Genomic DNA, 27,705 nt, shown 5'->3' with positions numbered 1-27,705 from the left:
TTAGTTTTTAAAATATTGAGTTTCAAGCCAACTTTTTCACTCTCCTCTTTTCACCCTCCTCAAAAGGCTCCTTAATTTCTCTTCACATTCTGCCATTAGAATGATATCATCTGCATATCTGAGGTTGTTGATATTTCCCCTGGCAATCTTGATTCTAGCTTGTGATTCATCTAGCCTGGCATTTCACATGATGTACTCTGCATATAAGTTAAATAAGCAGGGTGACAGTATATAGTCTTAATCTATACATGTACAGTTTTAATCTGCTCAGGCTGCTATAACAAAAATTCCATAGACTGGGTGGCTTATAAACAATGGAAACTTATTCCTCACCGTTCAGGAGGCTGGGAGTCCAAGAACAAGGAGCCAGCAGATTCAGTATCCTATAAGGTTCTACATTGGGCTTGCAGACTGCCGACTTCTTGTTATGTCCTCGTGTGGCAGAAGGGATGAGGGCTTTCTCGGCCCTCTTTTATAATGGGTGCTAACCCCATTCATCAGGGTGCTACCCTCTGAATGTTTGTGTGTGTCCTCCCAAAATTCATATGTAGAAATCTTAACCTCCAAAGTGATGGTATTAGGCGGTGGGGCCTTTGGAAGTTAGGTAGGTCAGCTGGAAATCACTTAGTGACTTAGAGTTTTCTTAGGAGTTATTTTAGAGGCTGGTTGTTAATGTTCTGGAGTGTCTTAGTGCCTGTCTTAGGGATTTTGGTTCATGTTCATATTTGATTATCTCAGTGAATATGATTATCTTGGGCAGTGCGTGCAGGTTTAGGCCCAACCATGCAACTAGACGAAACAGTCTCCATGCAAGACCACCTTTCCTCTGACATCAGCTGAGTGTGGGGTTCCCAATACCATTCTCAGTTAGGATATTGGTTGGAAAGATTCACAGGACTCACTGAAGGCTGTTGCACTTACTGTTACAGTTTAGTAGAAGGAAAGGATCAGGTTAAGATCAACCAAAGGGAGAGACACATAGGACAGAGTCCAGGAGAGTTCCAAATGCAGAGTTTTCATTGACTTTTTCTCTCTCTGTGAAGCCAGGTCATGTTACTCTCCTAGTGTCAATGGGTGAGAATATACATGGAAAGTCGCCAACCAAGGAGGCTCACTCAGGCTTTGGTGTTCAGAATCTTTTCTGGGCTCCATAATTAACTGGTTATCCATGTGTTTGATCTCATCCTCCAGATGGACTGACACTGTGTGACTTAAAGCCATGTTGTTGGTCTCTATGCTGTGGCCACCCCACCTCCAACTCATATTGTTAGACTCTGCAGCACCCCCTTGCAAAGAAAGCCACTCTTACCAGATGTAACATTCCAGGGGTCCAGAGGTTATCCCCAGAAGCAGAGGGCAACATTCTTACCTTCTTTCTGAAAAAGACCAAATTCTTTACTGTATCTGGGTTGGTTTTTCAAACTCCTGGTCGAGATGCATCAGTGGCCAGTGAAATCAATTTAAATAGTTTCCACTAGCATTTCTTGGAAGGTCCCAATTAAAAACTTTGAACAACACTGGCTTAGAATAGTTAATGTAAATAAAACTGGAACTGTGTTACTTAACTCAGGAGTAGTTCAGGTGAGATGCTCTGGACTTAGTCGGGACTGACCAGGTCCTTGTACAGCACCATAGGGGTTTCAGTATTCTTGTTTTAGGAAACATGCTTTGTTGTTCAGTCGCTAAGTTGTGTCTGACTCTTTGTGACCCCATGGACTGCAGCCCCCCAAGCTTCCCTGTCCTTTACCACCTCCCAGAGCTTGCTCAAACTTGTGTCCATTGAGTTGGTGATGCCATCCAATCATCTTGTCCTCTGTCGTCCTCTTCTCCTCTTGCTTTCAATCTCTTTTCTAATGAGTCGGCTCTTCATATCTGGTCGCCAAAATATTGGAGCTTCAGCTTCACCATCAATCTTTCTAATAAATTTTCAGGATTGATTTCCTTTAGGATTGACTGGTTTGATCTCCTTGCAGTCCAAGGGACTCTCAAGAGTCTTCTCCAGCACCACAGTTCAAAAGCATCAATTCTTCAGTGCTCAGCCTTCTTTATAGTCCAACTCTCACATCCATACATGACTACTGGAAAAGCCATAGCTTTGACTCTATGGACCTTTGTAGACAAAGTACTGTCTCTGCTTTTTAATACTCTGTCTAGGTTTGTCATAGCTTTTCTTCCAAGGAGCAAGGGTCTTTTAATTTCATGGCTGCAGTCACTGTCCACAGTGATTTTGGAGCCCAAGAAAATAAAGTCTTTCACTGTTTCGATTGTTTTCCCGACTATTTGCCATGAAGTGATGGGACCAGATGCCATGATCTTAGCTTCTTGAATGTTGATTCTTAAGCCAGCTTTTTCATTCTCCTTTTTAACCTTCATCAAGAGGCTCTTTAGTTCCTCTTTGCTTTCTGCCATAAGGGTGGTGTCATCTGCATATCTGAGTTTATTGATATTATCCATGCTTACATGGGGCTAATCTTTAAGATTGATCTGTCTTTTAAAAACAAAATGTACATTGATTTTTACAGTAATACATCCTAAGTATCAAAAATAAGAATATAAAAAAGGCAACTATAAACATGCTCTTGCCTATATATGTGTGTAAAGAACTTTTAAGTTATAAATACTTTCCACATTTTAGTGATTATTTGATTTCCTATGTCTTGGTTCATCTACCAAACAGCTTATTACAGTTGGTTCTGGAATCAAGCAGGTGTTGGGTTCAAATCCCAGTTCTGCAACTGATATACTGTGTGACTTATACAAGTCATAGGTTTTTCATCTGTAAAATTAGGATAATAACAGCTATTCTTTTAACTGTTGTGAGGGTTAAGTATAAGGAAATTGTTTAACACAGTACCTGATATGTAGCAGGTGTTTAACAAATGTTGGCTATGATTACTATTAACATTATCAGTTTTTAGACTGTTGTTGTCCGGAAGGGGTCTATGGGAAGCAGTTGGTTTGCAGTGAGACAGTTGTGGAGAGGGAATCTATATAGTGCAAGCTCTAGAATCTGATGACTGGAGTACGGATCCCATCTCTACCACTTACCAGCTATGCGATCTTGGGCGACTTCCTCAACTTCTCTGGACTTCCATTTTATATGTACGTTTGTCTTATCTTTATGCCAGTGCCACTTTTTCTTAATTGTTATATCTTTATAGTAAATCATGAAATCATAGTCCTCTAAATTGTAAGAGGACTATGATCTTAAACACAATTTAAGATCATTGTGTTGTTCTAGGACCTTTGCAGTTCTACTTAAAGGGTAAATCAGTGTGTCAGTTTCTATCAGAAAATCTGTTGGAATTTTGATTAGAATTCCAACAGATTTGGGGAGAATTGGAATCTTAACAATATTGAATTTTCCTAGCTGTGGACATGATATATCTCTTCATTTTTTTAATCTTCTTTAGTTTCTCTCTGTAATATTTTATAGTTTTTCACTGTAAAAGAACTGCATATCTTTTCTTAGATATATTCTCAAGGACTCAATATTTTTATTACTATTATAAGTGATGGTTAAAATTTTCATAATTGTTTCTGCTGATACATAGAAATACAACTGATTTTTATACATGATCTTATATTTATGCTGTTGCTATACTTATTATTTCTAAAGGATATTTTTATAGATTTATTAGAATTTTCTACGTAAATATATGTGAATGGAGACAGTTTTACTTTTCCAAATTTTATTTCTTTTTATTTATTCTTGCATATTTTACTGCTAGGATCTTCAGTACAATAATGAACACAAGTGAAACTAACAAACTAACATCCTTGCTTTGTTCTTTATCTTAAAGGAGTGCATTCAGTATTTCAACATTAAATGTTTTAGCTACAGGTGTTGTATGGTTGCTCTTTATCAGGTTGGGGATTTCCATTCTACTCTTTAACTTGCTGAGAGTTTTTATCAGGAATGGGTGTTACATTTTGTCAAATCCCTTTTCTGCATCTACTGAGCTGATCATATGGTATTTTGCTTTATGTATTAATGGGCTTCCCAGGTGGCACTAGTGGTAAAGAATCCACCTGCCAAGGAGACCTGGATTCAGTCCCTGGATTGGGAAGATCCCCTGGAGGAGGGCATGGCAACCCACTCCAGTGTTCGTGCCTGGATAATCCCATGGACAGAAGAGTCCGGCAGATTACAGTCCATAGGGCCACAAAGAGTCAGACATGACTGAAGTGATCTAACATGCACACAGGCAAACTGATTTTTAACTGTTTAATCAATTTTGCATTTTTGAGACAAACCCTACTTGGTTGTACATTTTTGGTTTACTTTGATAATTTTTTGTTAGTGCATTTTTGCATCTCTGTTCATAAGAGATATTAGTTTATAATTTTATTTTCTTAAATTATGTTTAACTAATTTTGGTGTCGGTTTTGCTGGCCTCATCGAGTAAGTTGGAAAATATCTCCTCCTTTATTTTCCTCAAGAGTCTATGTAAGACTGGCATTATCTCAAGTTTCTTTTGGCTATTCTAAGATCTTTACATTTCCGTATAAAAGTTTGAATCAGCTTGTCAGTTCTATAAAAATAGCCTCTTAGAATTCCAATTGATATTGCATTGAATTAGTTAATGTGGTTATATTTCACCAATAAAACCATATAGGCTCAGAGTTTTCTTTGTGGGAAAGTTTTTGATTATGAATTTGCAATTATGTTTCCTCTTTAACTCTTGATAATTCTTAATAATTTCTGTTCACTCTCTCTTAAATCAGAATTTCTGGTGGCTTATAATTTTTATTAATCTTTTCAAAGAACCAATTTTGGCCCTGTTAATTTTCTGAAAATTGTTTTTCAATTTTCTATTTGATTGATTTCTGTTCTTTGTTTCTTCTTTCCTACTTATTTTTGTTATAAATTGAAGAAGCCGTTTTAAGGGCAATGTAGTCCAATATTTTCAATTCTTCTTGCTTGCCATAATTTGACATTAGGTAGTTCTGAAAATTTATCATTTTTGAGAGGTTTTGGTTTTTCTGATAGGTTTAACCATTCCTGCTTTAAGGGATATTATTTATTCCCCGGACACTGCTCAGATAAGAAAAATTGGACTTTTTTTCCTATTTAAATTAGCAATTCAGATAAAACCTGAGTGAATAAAAAAATTTTATGTTTGTTAATTATGTAGGACTCCTACATCTTTTATTTTTCTGCAGATGGAATCATTAAAGAGAGTGCAGTGTTTGGAGAAATGCAATGAATAAGAAACTTGGCCCAATGTTAGACTTTATATGTCTTAAAAATTCTATATGAATAGGTGAAATAAATAATTAATCTTTGCCATTAACATTAATATTTGAATATAAGTTTAAAGAATATTTTGCACTCAATTCAAAGCTGTGTGAAATTTAGCTTGGATCAGTAATCTAGAAACCATCCTTTTATGAGTTCCTGTCAGCCTCTCTTTTTCCCCTGGTTCTGCAGTACCCGTGTCACCCACATTTAAGCCCATTGCATCCTCGACCTGCAGACTGCTCTGGTTTAGCTTCTGAGACAATTCTGATGAAGGTAGTTCTGGCTCTTCCCCTGGCTCCTTGAACCCCTACCAATGATTGTACACTGTTCCCCACTTGCACGCGTGTAAATTAAAGTTGCTACTGTGCACTCCATTTTTACATTCCTCTAAGGCCTCCCAGGGTCTCTCGAGAACTGGGGCTTTATAATGCTCTTATTAGTTCATTCCTTAATACCAGGGCCTTGCTCCTGGGTCTCACCTGGTACCTGGGGCCTCACTGAACACAGATTCTTCTTCCTCAGCCCTCTCTGCCTGCCTTGGTTCTGGAGTATCATGTTTGGCTGGTCTTTGTCCATCTTCCCACCTGCCAGACCATAGCTCCTAGGGAGCCTGAGTCTCCTATCATATATCAGCTTGTCTGTCCCTCCCTGTGAGCTCCTGAAGCCCTGTCTACACAGCTTCTGGCCCTTCCAGTGAAATCTCAAGCTGTTTCATACCTTTCTGCCCAAAGCCACCTTCATTTCAAGTAAATGGTTTGGCTTTGCCACATTCCGAGAAATAATTGTCCAAATTATTTGTACAACTTTAGAAATTTGAAGTCTAGTAGTATTCTCTGATGGTGAAATTTAAATATGTCAACTATTGAAACTAATCCTGTTTAATCTTTTCATGCACATTAAAACTTAATCTCTGTGAATTTAATATTCAGATATATAAGTATCTGATGCCTATACCCCAAAAAGTCATTCAATAAATTCTGTTTATTTTAGTTTACTTTATTATATGAGGCATAAATGTCTCTTGGGGATTTATGATGGATGATAAATTCCTTTTGATAAAAATTTATTTTATACAGGTTTTATTAACATATAATAAAGTATTCTTTCCAAGCATGATTTAACACAACATACTAGTCTTATTGAATCCACTATTTCTGCAAACACATCTTGTAACATTTGACATAATAATAATAATCCTGAGTTAACTGATAGTAACTGATTATTCCATGTACGTTTATTATTGGAGGAAAAAACATACCATTGTCATTTCACAGCATATCGTAATCTTCCTGGCTTAATGAGAAAGAACGTGCTTTGGAGCTGGAGTCCCTCAGTGTGCAATGGCTGTGTGGATTGAAAGAACAATGCTCTAGGGTCTCCTACCATAAGAATGAGAGTATTTGCTATAACTTAAGAGGACATTTTAGGAGAAGGCAATGGCACCCCTCTCCAGTACTCTTGCCTGGAAAATCCCATGGACGGAAGAGCCTGGTAGGCTGCAGTCCATGGGATTGCTAAGAGTCGGACACGACTGAGAGAATTCCGTTTCACTTTTCACTTTCATACATTGGAGAAGGAAATGGCAACCCACTCCAGTGTTCTTGCCTGGAGAACCCCAGGGACGGGGGAGCCTGTTGGGCTGCCATCTATGGGGCTGCACAGAATCGGACATGACTAAAGCAACTTAGCGGCAGCATTAGGACATTTTAAGGATGACAGTGGTGATGGATTAACTTTGTCATGGAGTCACACCGTCTCACTGGCATTGTCACTGGGGAACATTGACTTTTCACTCTTAACATTGGCAAACAAGTTCTAGAAAGATGCTTGAAGCTTAGCTTTCTCCCAGCATATTTTTCATGAAGTTATAAGATACATATGTCATATTTTATTCTTCTGCTTTCTATTTCTAAATACTTCTTTCCAATCAGTGATTTGCAGTGAATTTTAAAGTCATCGTGTACCTGTGTGCTCAGTTGTGTCCAGCTCTTTGCAACCGCATGGATTGTAGCCCACCAGACTCCTCTGCCCATGGAATTTCCCAGGCAAGAATACTGGAGTGGGTTGCCATTTTCTCCTCCATGGAATCTTCCTGACCCAGGGATCGAATCCACATCTCTTGAGTCTCCCGCATTGGAGGGTGGCTTCTTTCCCGCTGCACCGAGACTGCTTGAAGGCATTAATATGAATTAATGCAGCATTGCTGTACTGGTACTATTTCCTAGATTTATTAGTGAGACATCTGTTTTTTAACATTAAGTTAGAGAAAGAATTTTTCTATAAAGAAAGGTAAAGGGCCTGAGTCATTCTAATTAGATGATTGTACCAATTTTAATAGCGCTAGTAGAACCATTCATTTTACTGGCTTGAAAAGAAGACTAATGGTTTATATCACTTGACTTTCTCATTTCGTCATGTCTATGATTCACTAATGTGCCTTCCGAGCAGCTAGATTTGGGCCTCCCATGGCCCAACTCTGTTAAGTCCCTTTTCCCAAAAGAGAAGGTACTTTGAGAGAATGAAAACCTGTGCCCTCCCCGCCAACTCCTGCCCCCGCCATTACACTCTCCAGAGGAATTCACCTGCAGCTTCTCTCTCCATCAGTGAACCCTCTGTTTACAGATCTTACTGGTGAATGTTACACTCCAGAAGACATGTTTTGACTAAAAAGATTTGGGCATTTGTTTTAACATATCAATAGTCTCTTTATTAGAAATCTAATTTATATTTTAGTTAGGAATCTATTATCTTTATATAGTTTAAACTTACTCCTGAAAATTCCATATACCATCTGTCATTATCCGTTCTCCTGTGGATAGATATATTGCTTGCTTGCTTCCTTTCTTCTTCCCTTCCCCTCCCCCATTTCCTTCTTTCTTATAGCTCTACCAAATGTGGATGCAATCTCACAACATAATGTTGAGTGAAGGAAAGTTCCGGAATGCATACACATTTTCATAAAGTCCAAACACAAACCTGCATACATGCAGAGTAAAACCATGTATTAAAAAAATTAGGGATTGATGAAGACAAAATTCAAGATGGTGGTGTTTTTGTGGGGAGAGAGGAGGATGTGCCTGGGAGGGGAATGTAGGAGCATCACTGTTTGGTAATATATCTTTTAAATGGATGGTGGACCCACTGGTGTACACTTTATTTTCCTTCATGTGTATGTGTGAGTGTATATTTGTATTTATATGTTTGAAATATCTTAGAAGATAAAAAATTTATTTTTCTTGTAAGCCATGTGTTCAATGTCAAAATCATGGATTTTCATTCTGAGAAGTAAAATTACCCTTTGGCAAACTAGATTTTTTAATTGGCTTCTTAATTGGCTGTTGGCATCCAGTAGATACCAACAGAAGGATGGTATAACTCAGAAGTTGTAAAACAACAGCCCATAGGACAAATCTGGTGGACTCTTTTTGTATGGCCCATAAGCTAAGAATGGCTTTACATTTTAAAGTTCATTTTAAACAAAATTTTCATTTTAAGTGAAAGAAATTCAAAGAAGAATAGTATTTTGTGACACATGAAAATTACATGATATTCAACTTTCAGTGTCCATAAATAAAGCTTTGCTGGAACACAGATGTGTTCATTCACTTGCGGATTCTCCGTGGCTGCCTTCACACTACCACGGCAGAGTCAAGTAGTTGCAACAGAGACACTGTGGCTTTCAAAGATGAAACTATCTATTATCTGATCCTTTGCAGAAAAAGTAGAATGTAAAAGAAACTGACCTTTAGAGAAGTAAAATTTCTTATCTCATATATTCAGAGTCAGGCAAACCTCAGTTTGAATCTTCATTAAATTCCTTACTAAATGGAACTCTCTGATTCTCAATAGAAATTATTTAATAGGATAGTGGATGAGAAAATGCCTAGCAAACAACTGGCACACATTAGGGACTTCTTTCTTTCCTTTTGATATTAAAATTCTGGCTTATATTAGTCCAAAGAGTCCAAGCAAGACGTCTCTTTATTCTTTGCACACTCATATTAGTTATGTTTGTTTAACTGGCATCTATGGACTGATCTTAGACAAGTCACCTCATATTCTGAGCCTCAGCTTTCCCATCCATAAAATGATGCTGAGGATTAACAGTAACAATGGTCATTACTGTTACTGGCTAAGATCTCTTGCTTACCATCTAGTTATTTATGTAGTACCTTTCTCCAGATAACATTTTGCTCATTGGAAATCTAGCCTTTTAAAGGCTAGCAACAGAGCTGAACTAGAGGCTAAAAGTCAAGCTGATCTAGAGCTCTGCCACTACCTGGGAGATTCTGGGCACCCTGCTTAATGATTGTACCTCTTTTTTTTTTTCATATTTGAAGAAGGATCAGATGGCTTCCTAGATAGCTTAGAACTTAGTTGTTAAATATATAATCCACTATTCCATCAAAATGAAGCTTGAATTAGGGAGTATACTTTAGCAGCTTTTTTAAAAGTATCAGTTGACTTCCCTGGTGGATCAGTAGTGAAGAATCCGCCCTCCAATGCAGGAGGTTCAGTCCCTGGTGGGGAAGAGTTCCTGGAGAAGGAAATGGCAACCCACTCCAGTATTCTTGCCTGAGAAATCCCATGGACAGAGGAGCCTGATGGACTGTAGTCCATAGGGATTCAAGAATCGAATGTGACTTAGCGACTAAACCACCACCAATTTTTAAAATATGGGAAATTTTCATCATCAGACATTATTTTCATAATCATAGTCTCCAGAAACCCTGAACACATGGTTGCTTTCATCATTTTCCTTAAAACTAGCATGAGTTGACTTAGAGGATGGCTCAGGGGTGTAAGTCTGCCCTCCAAGACGGTAAAGTCCCTCGTTGGTCGGTTGGCCCTCTCCACAGTCTGCACCTTCTCTGAGGATCTTCCTGATGCAAGGATCAAACCCAGGTCTTCTTGCAGGCAGATTCTTTACCATCTGACCAACCAGGGAAGCCCACTCTCACACCCATCCCTGGCCTAGCAGATATTTGGATGGGTGGATGGATGAACCAATGTCTGGAAATATGAAGTAATGCAAACGGGCGAGGTCAGTCCAGGCATTGAAATGCTGCTTACATGAATTCCCATCACTGGAAGGATACTTGTTTTTACAGTGGGTGTTTATTCATGGTGGACTTCCTAATGTGACATGGGGATTGAAGAGGACCTAACTCCATGCCTCAGTCCTGTGGATGGCGTGACTCTTCTCTTTTTGTGGAATAGCAGAATATAGATAAAGCTTCTTTTCCCCATGAAACAATTCATGCTGAACTAAAATACAAGGAAAATCAGTGACCTGGAATGAAACTTTTTTTCAGCATTCTTGAGAGTCCCTTGAATAGCAAGGAGATCAAACCAGTCAATCCTAAAGAAAATCAACCCAGACTATTCACTGGAAGGACTGATGCTGAAGCTGAAACTCTGATACTTTGGCTACCTGATGCAAAGAGCCGACTCATTGGAAAAGACTGAAGGCAGGAGGCAACAGGGGTGACAGAGGATGAGATGGTTGGCATCACCAACTCAAGAATAATGGAGTAGGTTGCTATTTTCTTCTTCAGGGGAATCTTCCTGACCCAAGGATCAAACCCATGTCTCTTGTGTCTCCTGCATTTGCAGGTGGATTCTTTACCACTAGCACCACTTGGAAAGCCCCAGGTATTATTGGGGTAACATTGGCATATAATATTATGTAAGATTCATGTGTGCAACATATTGCTACTTCTGCATACCCTACAGTGTGTCTACCACCAAAAATTGTTTCTATCCATTACCATACAGTTGAGACCTCTTACCCATTTTGCCCTTCCCCCGGCCCCATCCCTGTATCTACCTGTTTTTTTTTCTGTTTGATTTGTGTATTCATTTTGGTTTTGTTTGTTTTTTATATTCCACATGTGAGTGAAAGCATATACTACATGTCTTTCTCAGTCTAAATTATTTCACTTAGCATACTCTCAAGGTCCATCCATGTTGTTGCAAATAGCAAGATTTCATCTTTTTATGACTGAGTAGTATTCCTCTGTGTGTGTGTGTGTGTGTGTGTGTGTGTGTGTGTGTGACATCTTTTTAATCCATTCATTGATTGGTGAGCACTTTAGTTGTTACCATATCCTGGCTATTGTATATAATGCTGTAATGAACATGGGGTATATATATCTTTTCAAATTAGTGTTTTCATTTTCTTTGCATAACTACTCAGGAGTGGGGTAGCTGGGTTATATGGTAGCCCTATTATTAATTTTTTGAGGAATCTCCATATTGTTTTCCATAGCAGCTGTACCAATTTATATTCCCATCGACAATGTGTAAGTTTCTCTTTCCTCCACATCCTTGCCAACACTTCTTATTTCTTGCCTTTTTGATAAGTCATTCTAACAGACATGAGATGATATCTGCTTGTGGTTTTCACTTGCGTTTTCCCTAATAATTAGTGATGCTGGGCATCTTTTCATGTGCTTGTTGGCTATCTGTATGTCTTCCTTGGAAAAACATCAAGTCAACTCTGTCCACTTTTAAATCGATAGTTTTTTTTTTTTGCTGTTGTTGAGTTGCATGAGGTCTTTATATATTTTGGATATTAGTCCCTTACTGGCGGATAGCAGTCTTGTGAGAGCCCAGTCATCCCTGGGTGCTCTTCCTCTCTTTTCTTCTGGCACAGCAGAGTCCGCCCTGCTGCTTGTCCTTGTCCTCAGAGCCCCGGGGCTTTGAATCTTGTCTCCTAAAAGCAGAGGTGCCAGGCACTTGCTCAGCACTTTCTTATGGAAATCACCTCCTCAGCACCATAACTTAGATCCACATGGGAAAGTTTCTCATCCTGGCCCCTTCTGCCTGGCCTCTTGGTTCACAGACTCTCACTTTACTATAGGGCTCTGTAGGGTTTCCCAGCTAGCTCAGATGATAGTCTGCCTGCAATGCAGGAGACTTGGGTTGGATCCCTGGGTTGGAAAGATCCCCTGGAGAAGGAAATGGCTCCTCACTCCAGTATGGTTGCCCGGAGAATCCCATGGACAGAGGAGACTGGAGGGGTATGGTCCTTAGGGTCGCAAAGAGTCGGACACAACGGTAGCAACTAAGCAGACACGCATAGGTGGTTTGACCGAGCTGGTTAGGGAATTGGTAAGTCAGAGATTACCTCTGCATGGTCAAAAAACCAAATCAACTTAAGATTATGATTTTAAGGCACTCTCACAAAATCGCACAATTCTGTAATTTTAAAGAATCAAAATTGGTCACTTTTCCATTTAGATGACTATTCCCCTGGAAGAAATACTTTCTCCTCATATTGGAGCATTACATAATCTCATGAAACACAGCTGGTTACTTCTCCCAGCAGTTCTGACTCTCTAGTCATGAAAGGAGCACCATCTGAAGTGTTTAATGTAGACCACTTTGAGGAAGCAGAAATGATGAAATCACTTTGAATTCAACAGCAGAATGAACAGGCCATTTAATGCAGCCTTGAAATCTTGTGGCTCAGTTGACAGGATGTGGCGCAATTGTCAGGCCTGCTTTCCGCCTTCCAGATTCTTTGATAATGTAAACGAGCAAATTACAACCCACTCAGAAAATAACTGCATGCTATGATACAACAGAGGTAGAATATCCAAGAACAAGACAGAGGCATAGTAACATTTTGCCATCTGGCAAAGCCAGTAGACCAGATGGATTCACTAATGATTTCTCTGAAGTATTTAAGTAGACCTTGCTAAAACACATGACTGGCATATTTAATTATCCTAAATTAACAGGACTTCTGCCAAATATAACCCTCAGTGCTTGAGTCATGTTCCTTACTTAAAGAAGAAAAAAGAGATGAATAGCTCCAGAAAGCTGGGTTTCATACAGACCCCTTTCATTAGTCAGCGTTCTCATTACCAAATTGGTGTGTTACAATCTTAAAGCATTATTTCTCGTTTTTCGGAGAATGAATTGTAAGACTAACCATGCTGATCAAATTCGTTTTATCAGTGACAATTATACTTGATGAGAACATCTGGGGGTTGATAAATCTGATAGAGTCACCAGACATCCCTTCCTGCTTCCTGCCTGCGGAAGACTTCTCAACTACCAGATGCGGCCTTTTTTGCATAAGTTAATCAATTTTTATTTCTCTGTAACTATTTTCTTGTTTTTATCTGTTTTAATTTCTGTGTTTATATCAAAGCAATATTGACACACAAATAAGAAATTACAGAAGGCCTCATAATGAAGAACTGCTCCTGCTCCATCCTTCCACATCCCCAATGCAGTTTCCGAAAGGACACTTTTAATGCTTTTTTATTATTATAATTTATTTTTAATTGGAGGATAATTGCTTTATAATATTATGTCTGTTTCTGCCATACCTCAGTATGAATTAGCCATAGGTATATATACGTCCCCTCCCTCTTGACAGTTTTAAATCTCATGACTTTTCTTTCTGGTGATTACCTATGCATCGCTAAACAATAGTAATTGTTATTTCTTTCTATTTTTGATAACTATTTATGGCTGTGCTGGGTCTTCCCTGATGCACAGGCTTTTCTCTAGTTGCGGCGAGTGGGGCTACTCTAGCTGCGGTGCACAAGCTTCTTGTTGTGGTGGCTTCTCTTGTTGTGGAGCACGGGCTCTGGGGCCTGCGGGCTTCAGCAGCTGTGGCTGCCGGCCTCTAGAGCACAGGCTCAATAGTTGTGGCTCATGGGCTTAGGTAGCTTTGTGGCACGTGGGATCTTCTCAGACCAGGGATCGAGCCTGTGTCTCCTGCAACGGCAAGTGAATTCGTTACCACTGAGCCACCAGGGAAGCCCTAATTGCTTCTTCTTGATTTATCTGTTTTAAACATGATCAACTTCCTTTCAAGACACATGAAGATGTAGCTTATATATTGCCATTCTTACGTCCCATCTCATGTCCTCCTCAAAGGGTTCCTATTTTTAATTCTGTTAACATTTACCTTTGTAACTTTTATATGTTTGCACTTTTATTTTTGGAGGCATCAACAGTAGACAGTGTCTTTTGCCTCCTAACTTTGTATGATGAAGACATTTAGTGATATTGAATGCTCCAGGATTCTTTCACTCAGTATACTATTTTTGAGATTCATCCATGTTACTATGTGTATCAGTACTTAGTTCATTCCTTTTTTATTGCTGAAAATGGCTCCGTGGTATATATAACAATTTGTTTATCCACTCACTGTAGATGAATATTTGAGTTATTCCCAATTTTTGGCTATTATAAATAAAGCAGCTATGAATATTTGTACATAAGTCTTTATTTAGAGATATTTTATTTCTCTTGGGTAAATATCTAGGGGTGGAATTGTTAGGTCATATGATAACTGTATGTTTCACTTTATAAGAAACTATCAAACTGCTTTCCAAAGTGGCTTATGACCTTACCTCCCCATCAGCAGTGTGTGTGCATTCTAGCTGTTCTACATCCTCAGCAACTCTTGGTATTGTCAGCCTTTTCCATTTTAATTGTCTTTGACAGTATTTAAACTCTTTGGGCTGTATTTTAAGTTGGGTTGTCTTCTTACTATTGAAATGTAAGCATTCTTTTTATGTACCAGGTACAAGTTCTTTGATAATTTTCTTTATGTTATGGCTTCATTTTTCATTTTCCTAATGGTGTCTTTAAAAGAGCATAAGCTTTAATTTTGAAGTCTAATTTATCAATTGTTTTCTTTTACAGCTAATGTCTTCTGAAAAAATGATTGTCTTTCAAAAGTCACAAAGGTTTTCATATGTTTTTATATCAGTTGCATGGTTTTAGTTCTTCCATTTAGTTCTCTGGTCATTTAAGATAATATTTGTGAGCGATGAGAGGTAAGTGATGAGGTTTGTTTTTTTTTTTCCCTATGTGGATGTCCAGTTGTTTTAGTTTAAAAGAACTATCTTTCCCCTTTAAGTTACCTTAATGCTTTCATTGGAAGTCAATTGACCAGACAGATATTAAGTCTGTTGATGGACCCAATTTTGTTCCATCAATCTATGTCTATCCTTATGCCAATACTCTGCTTTCTTAATCCTGACTCCCTTTTATAAAGGCTTTATGTAGAACTTCCTCTTCTATTAATATTCTACTCATATTTATTGATTTCACTATCTGAGTCCAGATTCTCTGACTGCTAATCATGACTATATACAATTTTCAAACTTCTTGCCTAGGGTATCTTCTCCTTTGAATCAGTTCTTTAGATAACCAGTCATCCATTTATGTGATTTTTACCAGTTTTAATTCTCAGAAGGTGGTCTTATTTTTAAATTTTGGAGGATACATCACAATAGCTCTCTATGTACATGACTTTCCCTGTCTTAGAATGTCAGTCCCCAGGGGTCCCACGTGTTTGTTTTGAGCAGTCTGCCAGTTAATTAATAATAGCCACACATCTATATACTGCTTACTATGTTGTAAGCACTCTTGTTTTAATCATCACTTTGTTGTTGTTGTTCAGTTGCCCAGTCGTGCCCAGCTCTTTGCGACCCCATGGACTGCACCACACCAGACCTCCCTGTCCCTCACCAATTCCTGAAGTTTGCCCAAGTTCATGCCCATTGCATCAGTGATGCCATCCAGCCATCTCATCCTCTGACACCCTCTTCTCCTTCTGCCCTCAGTCTTTCCCAGGGACTTTTCCAATGAGTTGGCTGTTCACATCAGGTGATCAAAGTACTGGAACTTAAGCTAGCATCAGTCCTTCCAATGAATATTCAGGGTTGATTTCCCTTCAAATTGACTGGTTTGATCTCCTTGCTGTCCACAGGACTTTCAGGAGTCTTCTCCAGCACTACAGTTTGAAGGCATCAATTCTCTGATGCTCTGCCTTCTTTACGGTCCAGCTCTCACAACCATACGTGACCACTGGGAAGACCATAGCCTTGACTGTAGGGACTTTTGTCGGCAGAGTCATGTCTCTGCTTTTCAACATACTGTCTAGGTCTGTCATTGCTTTCTTGCTGAGAAGCAGTCATTTTCTGATTACATATCTGCAGTCACCATTCGCAGTGATTTTAGAGCCCAAGAAGAGGAAATCTGTCACTAGTTCCATCTTGACCCCTTCTATTTGCCATGAAGTAACAGGATTGCTTTCAGTTCAGTTCAGTTCAGTCGCTCAGTCGTGTCCGACTCTTTGCGACCCCATGAACTGCAGCACTCCAGGCCTCCCTGTCCATCACCAACTCCTGGAGTTCACTCAGACTCACGTCCATCGAGTCAGTGATGCCATCCAGCCATCTCATCCTCTGTTGTCCCCTTTTCCTCCTGCCCCCAATCCCTCCCAACATCAGAGTCTTTTCCAATGAGTCAACTCTAGGATTTGTTAAATCCTCACAATAGTGCTTACCTTCTTTTAGGTAGAACTGTTATTATTCTTATTTTATGAATGAGAAACTGAGGCACAGAGAGGTTGAGTAGTTTCCTGAAGGTGATTTGTGAGAAACTTGTATGCCAGTAAGTAGAGGAGATATGCTTCAGTGATGTACTGATAACTGCTTAAGAACAAGCTCTCGAAGAGAAAATGTATGTATGCATATATATTCATAAGTTTGTTATAAATTTTACTGATATAAATGATGTGTTGTACACAATTTACAAAATAATAATAAAATATATAATATACTATAAATCCCCTGTGGCTAATTCTCAAAAATTCTTTCCTTGATTTTTGAGAACTCTTGTATCTATGGCCAACCTATAGTTGCAATTCAACCTGGATTTGACAAAATCAGATGAGGAATAAATACTTTATTACTATCTGGTTCAGAAAGGAAGTCCCTCACATCACTGACAAATGAATATAGTTCTTTACATGAATGTGAGTTGATATTTTGTTTATATTAATAAGAAAAAAAGTGAAACAACAAAAATCTATGTCAGAACTTTAATCATTAGCTAGTGATGTGAGTGACTTCGTTGCTAATTGATACTACTTTTTGAATATTGGAAAACTATTTTCTTAATTGTTCATGTTATTCATAATGTCACAGTTATAGACACGACACACTTTTAATAATGTGGAATATACTACATTATTAAAATTTTATCCTTCTATGTCTTAAGTCTGGACAGTTGAAAAAAATAACAAATCAAGCCCTGATTTGTAGCATTTGTTGATTTCCATGATATGAAAGCTCCCACCCTGGCTGATTTCAAATCACTAAGGTCACATCATTGAAAACAGCTGGAAAGAGATGTGCAGAGAGAAGGCACATTGTTCTGTACTGGCTGGATAGGCTGACGGTTAATAACCTCAAGACTATAGGTAATAGTAACCTAATTAGGAAGTGATGAGTTTTTGTGTGTATTACCTTTGTGGCTAATATAATCTATTTAGCTGCAAGTTAATATAATTATTAACAGTGGCCTTGTTTAACAGCTGATTTGCAAGATTGCTGAAACTTAACAATCCGTTCTTGCTGACTCTAGCATGCTGCTGCATGCTTTGATCTCAGGCAAAGACAAACCACTAATCTCTTAGCTTTTTCTTTTATGTGGCATCAAGGTATTGCTAGAATATGGTTCCATACCAATACAAGTATGGCAACACTCTGCATGCAAGATATGATATTGTATGTCTTTATTTTTCCAAATCACATCTATTCTTATTAGCTGTACCACTCATCAAGGTTGTGAGAAGTCTAATCTGACAGAGCATTGCTCAACCACGGATTGTACAGGTACCCTGAGGCTTGCACAGTTCAGGGCATGGTAGTAGACCTTCTGGTCTGTTGACATTGCTGTCACTTCCATTTGTCCAGCCCAGGCCCACATGGAGGGCAGGGCCATCAGGTGAGATCACAGCCCCAGGCGTGGTACCCTTGTGCTGAGTGCATCTCTGGGGATGAGGACTTGAGCACAACCACCCTCATCTCAGGTTCCACTGCCTCCAACCCACTATTTTTAAAAGAGCCTTCCTTTGCCTTTTCATTCTCACAGGTGAACATCCACTGAGGTTGGGCCAGTTCCTCTTCAGCTCGGAAAGCAGTAGCCTCCCCCTCTGCCCTCAGACAGTTCAGCCTAATCACTCGGATGCACTTCTACCATCAACACTGGAAAATTCTCTCAGGGTTATTTTCAGGGAAAGGAGGGAGAAGGCTTTCATGTTTTCCTGAGACTACTGTGGGGAAAAAATGCTACTAACATAGAAAGTTATTACTGAGAAAATCCCTGAAGCAACCTGGGCAAAAATGAAGTAAGGCTTTAAAAAAGTCAAGTCTGAATCATGAGCATTTTTTAAAATGCTGCACTTGGAATAGGTACTCAAATATAGTTTTGTGCTTTCAGGAATTGAGACTGATTAGTGTTGATGAGAGTTTTTTGTTTAACCTCATAAAGCTACCTTTTTTCATGACTCTATTAATTCTCATCTCCCCACACAACATACTGGGAAATCTTCCTCATTTTATCTGACATCAAAAAGACATGGTTTTGCCCTCTCGGCATGCTGGAGAAACCAATCAATTCCTTCTCCCAGACAGGGTGATGAAAGTCCTCTGCAGTGCTTTCTATTGCCATGGCAACAGAAAATGGGATTTCCCAATGGAACTAGATTGATATATACACAGAGAAAAGCAGTTTTTTAAAAGCTCAATCCCTTTTTTGTTGCTATGTGTACAATAAACTGAGTACCAAGGAAAGGACACCAAACCTTTTTCTGTAGAGGCCTTCTGGAAGAAGGCCTCAATTGTATTGAGACCTTCAGCGAAAGGGAGTCAATTCTGAAAGTTTTGACATTGTGACATTGCTATTGAAGCAATAATAATCTACAAATTTTGTAGTATGCCAGTTTTCTTAGAAAAGCAGAGATTTGGATTTATGGACCCTCAAATGGAAGATGGACATAAAATATAAGTAAACGGCATCAGTACTTCTAGTCACAGAAAGAATCGCAACCCTGTGATATGGTGAAGAAGGTGCTGGGAAGCCTAGAGTCAACCAGATGTTTTGTGTTGTGGTGGTGCTTTCCACTTCTGTAATTTCTTCATGGAATAACACAACAGTCTGCTGATTCTGATGAAATCTTGTCAAAAGGAATTCAGGAGGCAGGATAATTTTCATCATGGCCCCTTAATAGGATAAGGAGACTGACCCTCTTTAATCTGTTGGTTGATCCAAAGGCATTACTTAGAGTAGCTTCTTAGTCTTAGGGCATCTCTGTAAAAGAAGCAAAGAGCAGTTTTTAAGTAGGCAGTAGGGGGCCAATTTGGAATCTGTATCTATATCTATAAATCTATCTGTCTATGTCATTTAAATGCTTCTGAACTAAAATTCCAAACATGTTTGGAAATAGATGAAAGCAAATCCGGCTCAAAATGACTTCTCATGAAATTCTTGAATTCCTAAATGCAGAGATGTGAGAAGTGAATAGATACCTGATGGTAAGCTTCAAACCTGCTTATTAAAATATTGCTTCTGTAACTGCACCATTACCGATACCTTACGTGTATTACACTCTTGCAAATCTTTTGATTAAGGTTTGCTGGTTTCCCCACCCCACTCTCTTAGGAGGATTAAAAAGTGCTGTTGAAATTGTATGACAAATTCAAAACAAAATAAACGCCACTTGGCTCTGCTCTAAAAGGTACGTGGATGCTGTAATTCTGTTACTAAGGTGGAAGAAGTGAAGTTTCTGGGAAGCTAGTGGAGTGATGGAAAGTGAATAGAGTTGTTGTCTACTCGCCCTATTCTTGCCGTGGTTGTGGATAAATAAGAACACTATGAGTCATTGCAGTGTTGCTTGCAAGCCAGAGAATCAGGTCAGAGACTTGGCTTATAAAAGGAGAAGTGGGTAATTTTCTTAATGTATTCAAATGGTAAACAGGAACTTGTATAAATGGGCTATCATGAGCTGGGAAGAGGTGGTTTAAAGAACAGTGTTAAAAAACCTTCTGGCAAAAAAAAAAATCCAATGTGGACATTTTAATAAATGTGATACATTTATGTGCTTTAAGATGAATGAAAAGAATAATAAAAACCAGAGTAAAAACATTTCAAGTCCAAAATGGGATGTTTTTGGGTCACACTGCTAGTTGGATGACATACACTGATAGATTATTTTGAGGGCCTCTCTATAAAGATTTGTTGAAAGTTGTTTTTTTCATTTCCTCCTTCATTCAAGGAATGAGAAAAGTCAGGAAATCACAAAATTATAGTTAGAACACCTGCCTGAAATAGCAATTTTTTTTACTGTTGGTTTTTTAGAACCCCTTAAATCTACCAAGTCTCTCAAGCATTTTAACTAGAAGCTGCAATCACAGTGAAAGTGAGTTTCATTTGTGTCTCTTGAAAGTGCCTGAGCATGTAGGGGAAATACGCTCATTCCTCTTTATTTTCCAGTCCCCGGGATAGAGCCTGCGCCAGTAGCAGCGCAGAGAGGCAACACGGCAGCCATGACTGTTGGCTCATCCACTTCCTCTTCAGCAAGCACCTTGTTAATTTCCTCCACCATGATGCTGGAACCGTGTAGAGTTTTGGAAATGGCCCCTGCTGTCTTGAAAAAGACAGCTTAGTCAAATCCTCTTCTTCATAGCCCAGGGGACTTCAGGGGTGGTATAACCTGGAGAGTCTCTTTGTTGGAGACTATGTGGAATTAAGGCCATCTTTCCCCAGGACCAGGCTCGCAGGCTTCAAACTCTAATGCTGCCAACTGCCTAAGCAAAAAACTGTCAGGTTTGACATGTTCAAGCTTTTCCTTGGCCTCAAACATCCTAAACCTTTCCCTCTCTCTTTCCTTTAAACATCTCTTGACTCATCCTCTCTATTCCATCTGCCCCTGTCTCACCTCACTCTCAAGCTAGTGTCTAACTGGCCTCTTAATAGACTTTACCCATCTGTTCTTTCCACTCTTCCTTACTGCTATTAGGGTTACCTTCTTAAACTATGAAGCTATTGATGTTGTTTCCTGCTAATAATTGTCAGTGATGCTCTCTGACAATAAAAGGGCTTTCAAGGCTGCCCTGGCCAGCCCATTATCTGTTTACTTGTCCGTCCTTCCTTTTAAGATGGGCTTCTTGAAAGAAAGGCAGTGTATCTTCTGTTTATGTTATCTATGGCACCACCTGACATTTCATAGTTTTTTAAATAAGGATTTCTTGAATGAATGGATGAATGATAAAGTGTTCTACAATGTTAAAATGTTTTAAAGCCTCTAAGAGTCACCTATGCAGCTGACACCACCCTTATGGCAGAAAACGAAGAACTAAAGAGCCTCTTGATGAAAGTGAAAGAGGAGAGTGAAAAAGTTGGCTTAAAACTCAACATTCAGAAGACTAAGATCATGGCATCTGGTCCCATCACTTCATGGGAAATAGATGGGGAGCCAGTGGAAACAGTGACAGACTTTATTTTTGTGGGGCTCCAGAATCACTGCAGATGGTGACTGCAGCCATGAAATTAAAAGACGCTTGCTTCTTGGAAGAAAAGTTATGACCAACCTAGACAGCATATTAAAAAGCAGAGATATTACTTTGCCAACAGAGGTCCGTCTAGTCAAAGCTATGTTTTTTCCAGTAGTCATGGATGTGAGAGTTGGACCATAAAGAAAGCTGAGCACTGAAGAATTGATGCTTTTGACTGTTGACTCTTGAGAGTCCTTTGGAAGGCAAGGAGATCCAACCAGTCTATTCTAAAGGAAATCAGTCCTGAATATTCACTGGAAGGACTGATGCTGAAGCTGAAACACCAATACTTGGCCACCTGATGTGAAGAGCTGACTCATTTGAAAAGACCCTGATGCTGGGAAAGATTGAAGGCAGGAGGAGAAGAGGAATGACAGAGGATGAGATGGTTGAATGGCATCACCGACTCGATGGACATGAGTTTGAGTAAGTTCCAGGAGTTGGTGATGGACAGGGAGGCCTGGCCTGCTGCAGTCCATGGGCTCACAAAGAATCGGACATGACTGAGCAGCTGAACTGACTGAAGAGTCACCTACTGTGAAAAGGCTACCCTTTATTTTTATGTTAGTCCTTATAACTATCCCTGGGGATGTTTCCCAGCAAGCACTAAGATGGTCAACTCAGACTTGGGGCATCCAGGTGTTTCTCATCCCTGCCCATCCTCTTCTCTCTGCCCCTCCATCAGGTCCTACGTTCACTCCCACCACAACTAAAGCAGTGAAGTCACCTGCAGCTTGTTTGTCTTCCTGGGAACCCCACCCTCCCCCCACCCAGACCAGGCCCGGCTCAGGCCCATGAGCTCCCTGACAGAGTTCACAAGAGGGGCATAGTTCGTGATGAAGGCCCCCACTGCAGGGTGCTAGCTGGTGGGCCAGGTGGGAAAGGAGAGCAGTGCCCTGAGGGGTGTTTCAGGGAAAAGGCTTGAGGAAGAGGCAGCCACAGTCTCCCAAGATGAATGCCAGACACCTTGTTCCTGCTAGGGGGAACAACAGGCCCCCAGGATGTGCCCTGAGATGGTGCATTAGGATTGCTGCAGCCCAAGATGGGATTGGACCCATCTTTCAGGGTCCTTCCTCCTGAAAGATGATAGACTTTCAGCCTGCCTGTGTGCGTTTCACTCCCAGGTTCTGAACTCAGGCAGCATCAGCCATGCACAGCCTTTGGGTCAGAGCCTGGTCCCCAACACCCGGCCAGGCCCCCGGGGGGAGTGCCCGGTACTGTGACTCGGTGTCAGGGTTGGGGGAGGGGAGGGCAGGTGAGGCTGATTGAGATCTGCCTGATGGGCGGTGTGATCCAGACTCCTTTCTGGTTGGAGTGTCCTTGCTGGCATTAGGAGCACCCAGGTTTTTCTCATCCCCAACACCTCTGCCTCTGCAGTTCTCCCAAGTTCCCGTGAGACCATGAGACGGGGCTGGGTGCTTCTGGGAAGGGTGGTGGTTGCAGAAGCGTCTTGGCTTGATTCTTCTGAGATGCCCCTGATGGTCAGCGCTCCCAGCTCATCCTCTTCCTGTCCCTCCATCTGGACCTGCACTCACTCCCCACACCACAGCCGAAGCCGCAAAGCTCATCCTCAGAGCAGCTCCAACTCTACCCTCTTTGCCTAACAAGAAAAAACAAAAACCAAAACTCGTCGCGCATCCAGCCTCATTGGGAGAGGGCAAATGGAGCGTTGGAAGGCAGCTCAGGAGGCAGTCGGGGGACCAAGACCTGTGGATAGGGGTGTTGGAAGTTCCTGAGAAGACCAGCTGCACCTGAGCACCAGGGTTCAAGGGCCTGGGAGGGCCAACGGTGAGGAAAGGGAGCCAGCATTCGGGGTCCTGTGCAAAAGTTGGTGCTAGGTGTGCAGGGAGACCCGTGAGATGAGCACAGTGGGGTGAGAGACTCCAGAACAGGCTATAAGGCTGGGTGGCTGCAGAAGTGGGGGTGGGGCTACACATGGAGCAAAGAAAGACTCAGAAAGCCGATGGTTTCTGAAAGGAGCACCACGTGTATGTTGGTTGTATCTTTCCCTTGCCAGTTTCACAAATAACGATGGTAATAAAACTTGTATTGCATGTTTACTCATGCTCAATGCTCTATATTCATTGTATCACCAGTTTTCATATATTATCTCCATTTTATAGGTGAGGAACACAAGGACAAAAGAGATCAAGTAGTATGTCCAAGGAACTAGAGGTAGTGAGGGGCAGCCAGTGTGCAAATCAAGGGGTCAATTTCAGAGCATAGATTCTTATAAAAGTCAAGCTGAAAGGTGAACAGGGAAAAAAATCTAGTTGTGTTAGTTGTGAAGACAGATGTTGAAACTGAAAAGAAAAATAATTCTACTTTTGCTTATTGTGTAAACAGTCATCTGCTTGTTTTTTTATAGGTCTCTCTCTCTCTTTTTAAAATCACCAACACATATTTTTAGAAAGGCACAACCTCTTTGCACAACAAATTTGAAACATTAGACTGATTTCTCATCCAGGCATAATAATGATTACATTTCTCCTTCTTGACTGCTACAGAGTCCTTGAAATTCCAGTTGGCATTTGACAAAGTTTTATTTTGATTGGACTACAGGTGTAAGAAAAATTCTATACAAACCACAGGCAGGGTAATTGGCGGTTCTGTTGGTGTCATGGTGATTTATGTAAAATAGAGATTTTCATTTAAAATACGTAATCTATAGCAGCAGATACAGAAACAGCACTTGACTCTGATACCCCCCCTCCATGCTTTGAAATCCTAATGAGGATGGTATCCAGAGCTTCTGCAAGCAGATTTAATTAATTCTGTGAAGTGCATTTTCTCCTGGCAACAGCATTTTTTTTTCAATTTAGAGTCAAAAGAACTTGAAAGCTGAGTAATATTTTCAAAACCAGTAAGTAAATATCATAACATAAGACAATTATAGAATATAGGAGGTTTTCTAATCATAGAATTATACCAGTTGTCTGATTTTCAAGTTAACCAAGTGGGTAAAATCTGATGAAATAATAGCTAAACTGTGCTAAGCCTCTCTTCACCATAGTTAAACATTTTTATTAGACCAATCAGCTAAATAATTTCTTTGGGTCTTGGGATTATCTTGTTAGATTAAAATTAGAAATGTGGATAAAAGATAATCAGTTTTTTTTTTTAGCTTTGTTCAACAGGATGATGTGAAAGAGGCCTTTTTCTTTTTCAGCCTTGCCTTACATCCAGATAAAACTCTCGTTGCGACTGGCCAAGTTGGGAAGGAACCATATATATGTATATGGGATTCCTATAATGTCCAAACTGTGTCTATTCTTAAAGATGTCCACACACATGGAGTTGCCTGCCTGACTTTCGACTCGGATGGACAGGTATGTGTCTTTTTCCATTTTGTTTTTCCTTAATGACCTCGCACAAGTCACCTAGAATTATAATGAACATAGCCTGTAGGCTCTGAAAGTCTATCAAGCCTCCCTACCTTCCCTTGTCAGCCTCCTAGAATCCTCACCTGCTTGGTCCTTTTCTATGCTCATGCCACTGACACCCACCTCTGGGTAGGACCCAGTTTTGGTTCCCCCAGTCTCACCATTTGGTTAAACATGCCTCCAGAAAGTGAACTCACATTGATTAGGTTCATAGTGACTCAATGATTGTACTTTGTCTTCCATTGTTAACTTCCTGTTTGGAACGAGGGTTGGACCAAACCTTTTCCACAGACCTCCAGCCCTGAGCATCTCCTTGGTGTCCCTTGTTTCAGAAAACAGCATTACCTCCTAATATTCACTGACGAGATTCTCCTTGACTCTTTAACCTTGAGGTGACTTCTAACTCCGTTTCCCTACCCACTGCCTCTGATTCAAGCAGTCACTGGTCATGCGTATTCATTCGTTTCTTTACAGGGACTCTGACATTCTTTCTCTTCTTCCCATTCTCCCTGCCACCAGTAGTCTCTTAACGAGCCTCCTCCACACAGTCAATTTCTTGCTAATGCATTTCACCAACTGCAAAAGTGTCAGAATATTATTTAAAAACAAGAAAAGTTTGGAGCACCCCCTGACTGAAGTCCATACCTTGTGGCTGGGCATTCTCTGCTAATCAGCTTTTCTGTCCTTGTCTTCACTCTTCCCCTGCAGTCAAGTTGGACATGTCAGTGAGATTCCTCTATGAGACCAGACACTTGGGCACCTCCAGACCCTTTCTCATGCTGCCCTCTCCACCTTCAGTGCCTGCTCACACTCCTTGCCCTTTATAGTGATTCATACTTCCAGGACCCTTCATAGGTCTTCATGAAGCCCTCCCAGTCTCCCCTTCCAACAAAGTGACTCTCTTTCCTTGGACTTCAGCAACACTTGATAGAAAAGATTTGTCCATGTATTAATAGATAACAATTATATCTCAATTTTAAAAATATGTTACAGAGAAGGGCCTGGAAATACAGAGACCTCATTCCTGGCTCTCCCTACATTCACCTCCTCACTAAAGCTGTGCCTTTTCTTCTAGCCTTCTCCATGTTCCTAAGACACCCTTCCTCTGTCCCTTCCACCCTTTGTATTTATGCCAGTTAATTCCTTCCATCTTTTTTTGGGTAAATTTCAGAGAGACTTCTCTTAAGTTCATATTGGGTTTCCCAGGTGGCACGGTGGTAAAGAAACCGCCTGCAATGCAGGAGACACAAGAGACGTGGGTTTGATCCCTGGGTCAGGAAGATCCCCTGGAAAAGGAAAGGGCAACCCACTCTAGTATTCTTGCCTGGAAAATTCCATGGACAGAGGAGCCTGGTGGGCTACAGTCTGTGGGGTTGCAAAGAGTTATACACGATTGAGCACTCATAAGGTAGAAAGACCTGTGAAACTACTCATAGAAAATTGACCAAACTGAGAGTTTGCAGGCAGTTCAGCAGATTATAGGACTTGACCTGGTTTGGGTCATTTTTTAAACTTTATATTTCTTGCTATTTTGAGAGAGTAGTGATCATTTCGTTCAGTTCAGTACACATGTAGACCCCTTGGTGTATGTTTTTGATTTAACTACTCTGTAATCTCATAATTGAATCAAGATAATGCATAAGATCCATTATCTCCAGATCTTAAGAGAAATAGCTAGATAGTGACACTTATTCAGATTTGCAGTTACTGACTTCCTGATTAGGCTGAATGTGTCAGAATGCGTATGCAAGTGGAGATGAATGCTTAGATGTGAACTCACATGCGCATTCTCTAATCTGATTTTGTTTTTCTAACAAACACTCTATATCAAAATTTGTTCTGAAGCACACAGGGAAAATGCAATGCAGCCGAGGGAGATCCAGCTGTAACCTATAGTTTTTGTTCATGTTATTTTGTGTTAGAATCCTTGTTATTTTTTTAGGTTCCATTTTGAAGGTGCAGGTGTGGGTGGACTGTATGGTACTTTCATAACTGTCAGTTGAGAAAAATGCCCTCCTCTTTGTTTGCTGTGATGGATTTCATGGCTTGTTGATGCCTATGACTTCAGATCTACCTTTTCCCCTGGACAGAGTTCACTAAAATTGAGTGATGTTTAGAAAGTGACAAATGGCCTGTCACCTCACGAGCGACAAAAGGCGATAGAAATGCTTTTCGAGTAGCAATAGGGCCTGCCACTGCAAATGAACAGAATAGATTTCTTTTGGCTTTTTCTCAGTCTTTTTCACATTTCTTATTTGGGTTTCACGTTAGGGCCCATGTTTATGTTAACTAATTTTCTATTTAAGTAAAGAGAAAAGAAAAAATAAGCTGAATGGAATCCACCCACTCCAAATTTTCATGTATAGATAAAAATACAACCATGTACTAGAATAATTTCTATTGCTGGAACTCTCAATTGAAAATTACAGCAAAGACGTGCTTTCATTAAGAATCCATTTTAGACCCTCCAGCTGTATATTTTTTTAATCCTAAATATTCCTAATGGAAGTCACCTTTAGTGAAGAAACCTGAATAATTTCTGCATAACAACACATGTATACATTTAGCCATATATGGCTGTCTATCATTGCTTGAATATTCACATACATGCATACTCAGTGAAATATGTAAGCTCACCTACTCTTATATTTGGTAGTGATGTCTTAAAAACCCTTTGATTTACATTATTTCACAGTCC

The 27,705-nt window shown here is 40.0% G+C and overlaps 1 protein-coding gene across 11 annotated transcripts in view; it reads left to right on the top strand.

The window, feature by feature from the left end:
• Nucleotides 1-27,705, top strand: part of EML6 (EMAP like 6) — a 324,086-nt gene that overhangs the window by 119,690 nt on the left and 176,691 nt on the right. For all 11 annotated transcript variants that reach the window (XM_060412191.1, XM_060412190.1, XM_012171476.4 and 8 more), the window contains one exon: nucleotides 24,794-24,953. In XM_060412191.1, coding sequence (XP_060268174.1) covers nucleotides 24,794-24,953 — 160 coding nt within the window. The remainder of the gene's footprint in view (nucleotides 1-24,793; nucleotides 24,954-27,705) is intronic.

This window comes from Ovis aries, chromosome 3, assembly GCF_016772045.2.
Source record: "Ovis aries strain OAR_USU_Benz2616 breed Rambouillet chromosome 3, ARS-UI_Ramb_v3.0, whole genome shotgun sequence".
NCBI classification, from domain to species: domain Eukaryota; kingdom Metazoa; phylum Chordata; class Mammalia; order Artiodactyla; family Bovidae; genus Ovis; species Ovis aries.
The sequence above is the reverse complement of the archived record's forward strand: the minus strand, read 5'-3'. Positions and strand labels throughout refer to the sequence as shown.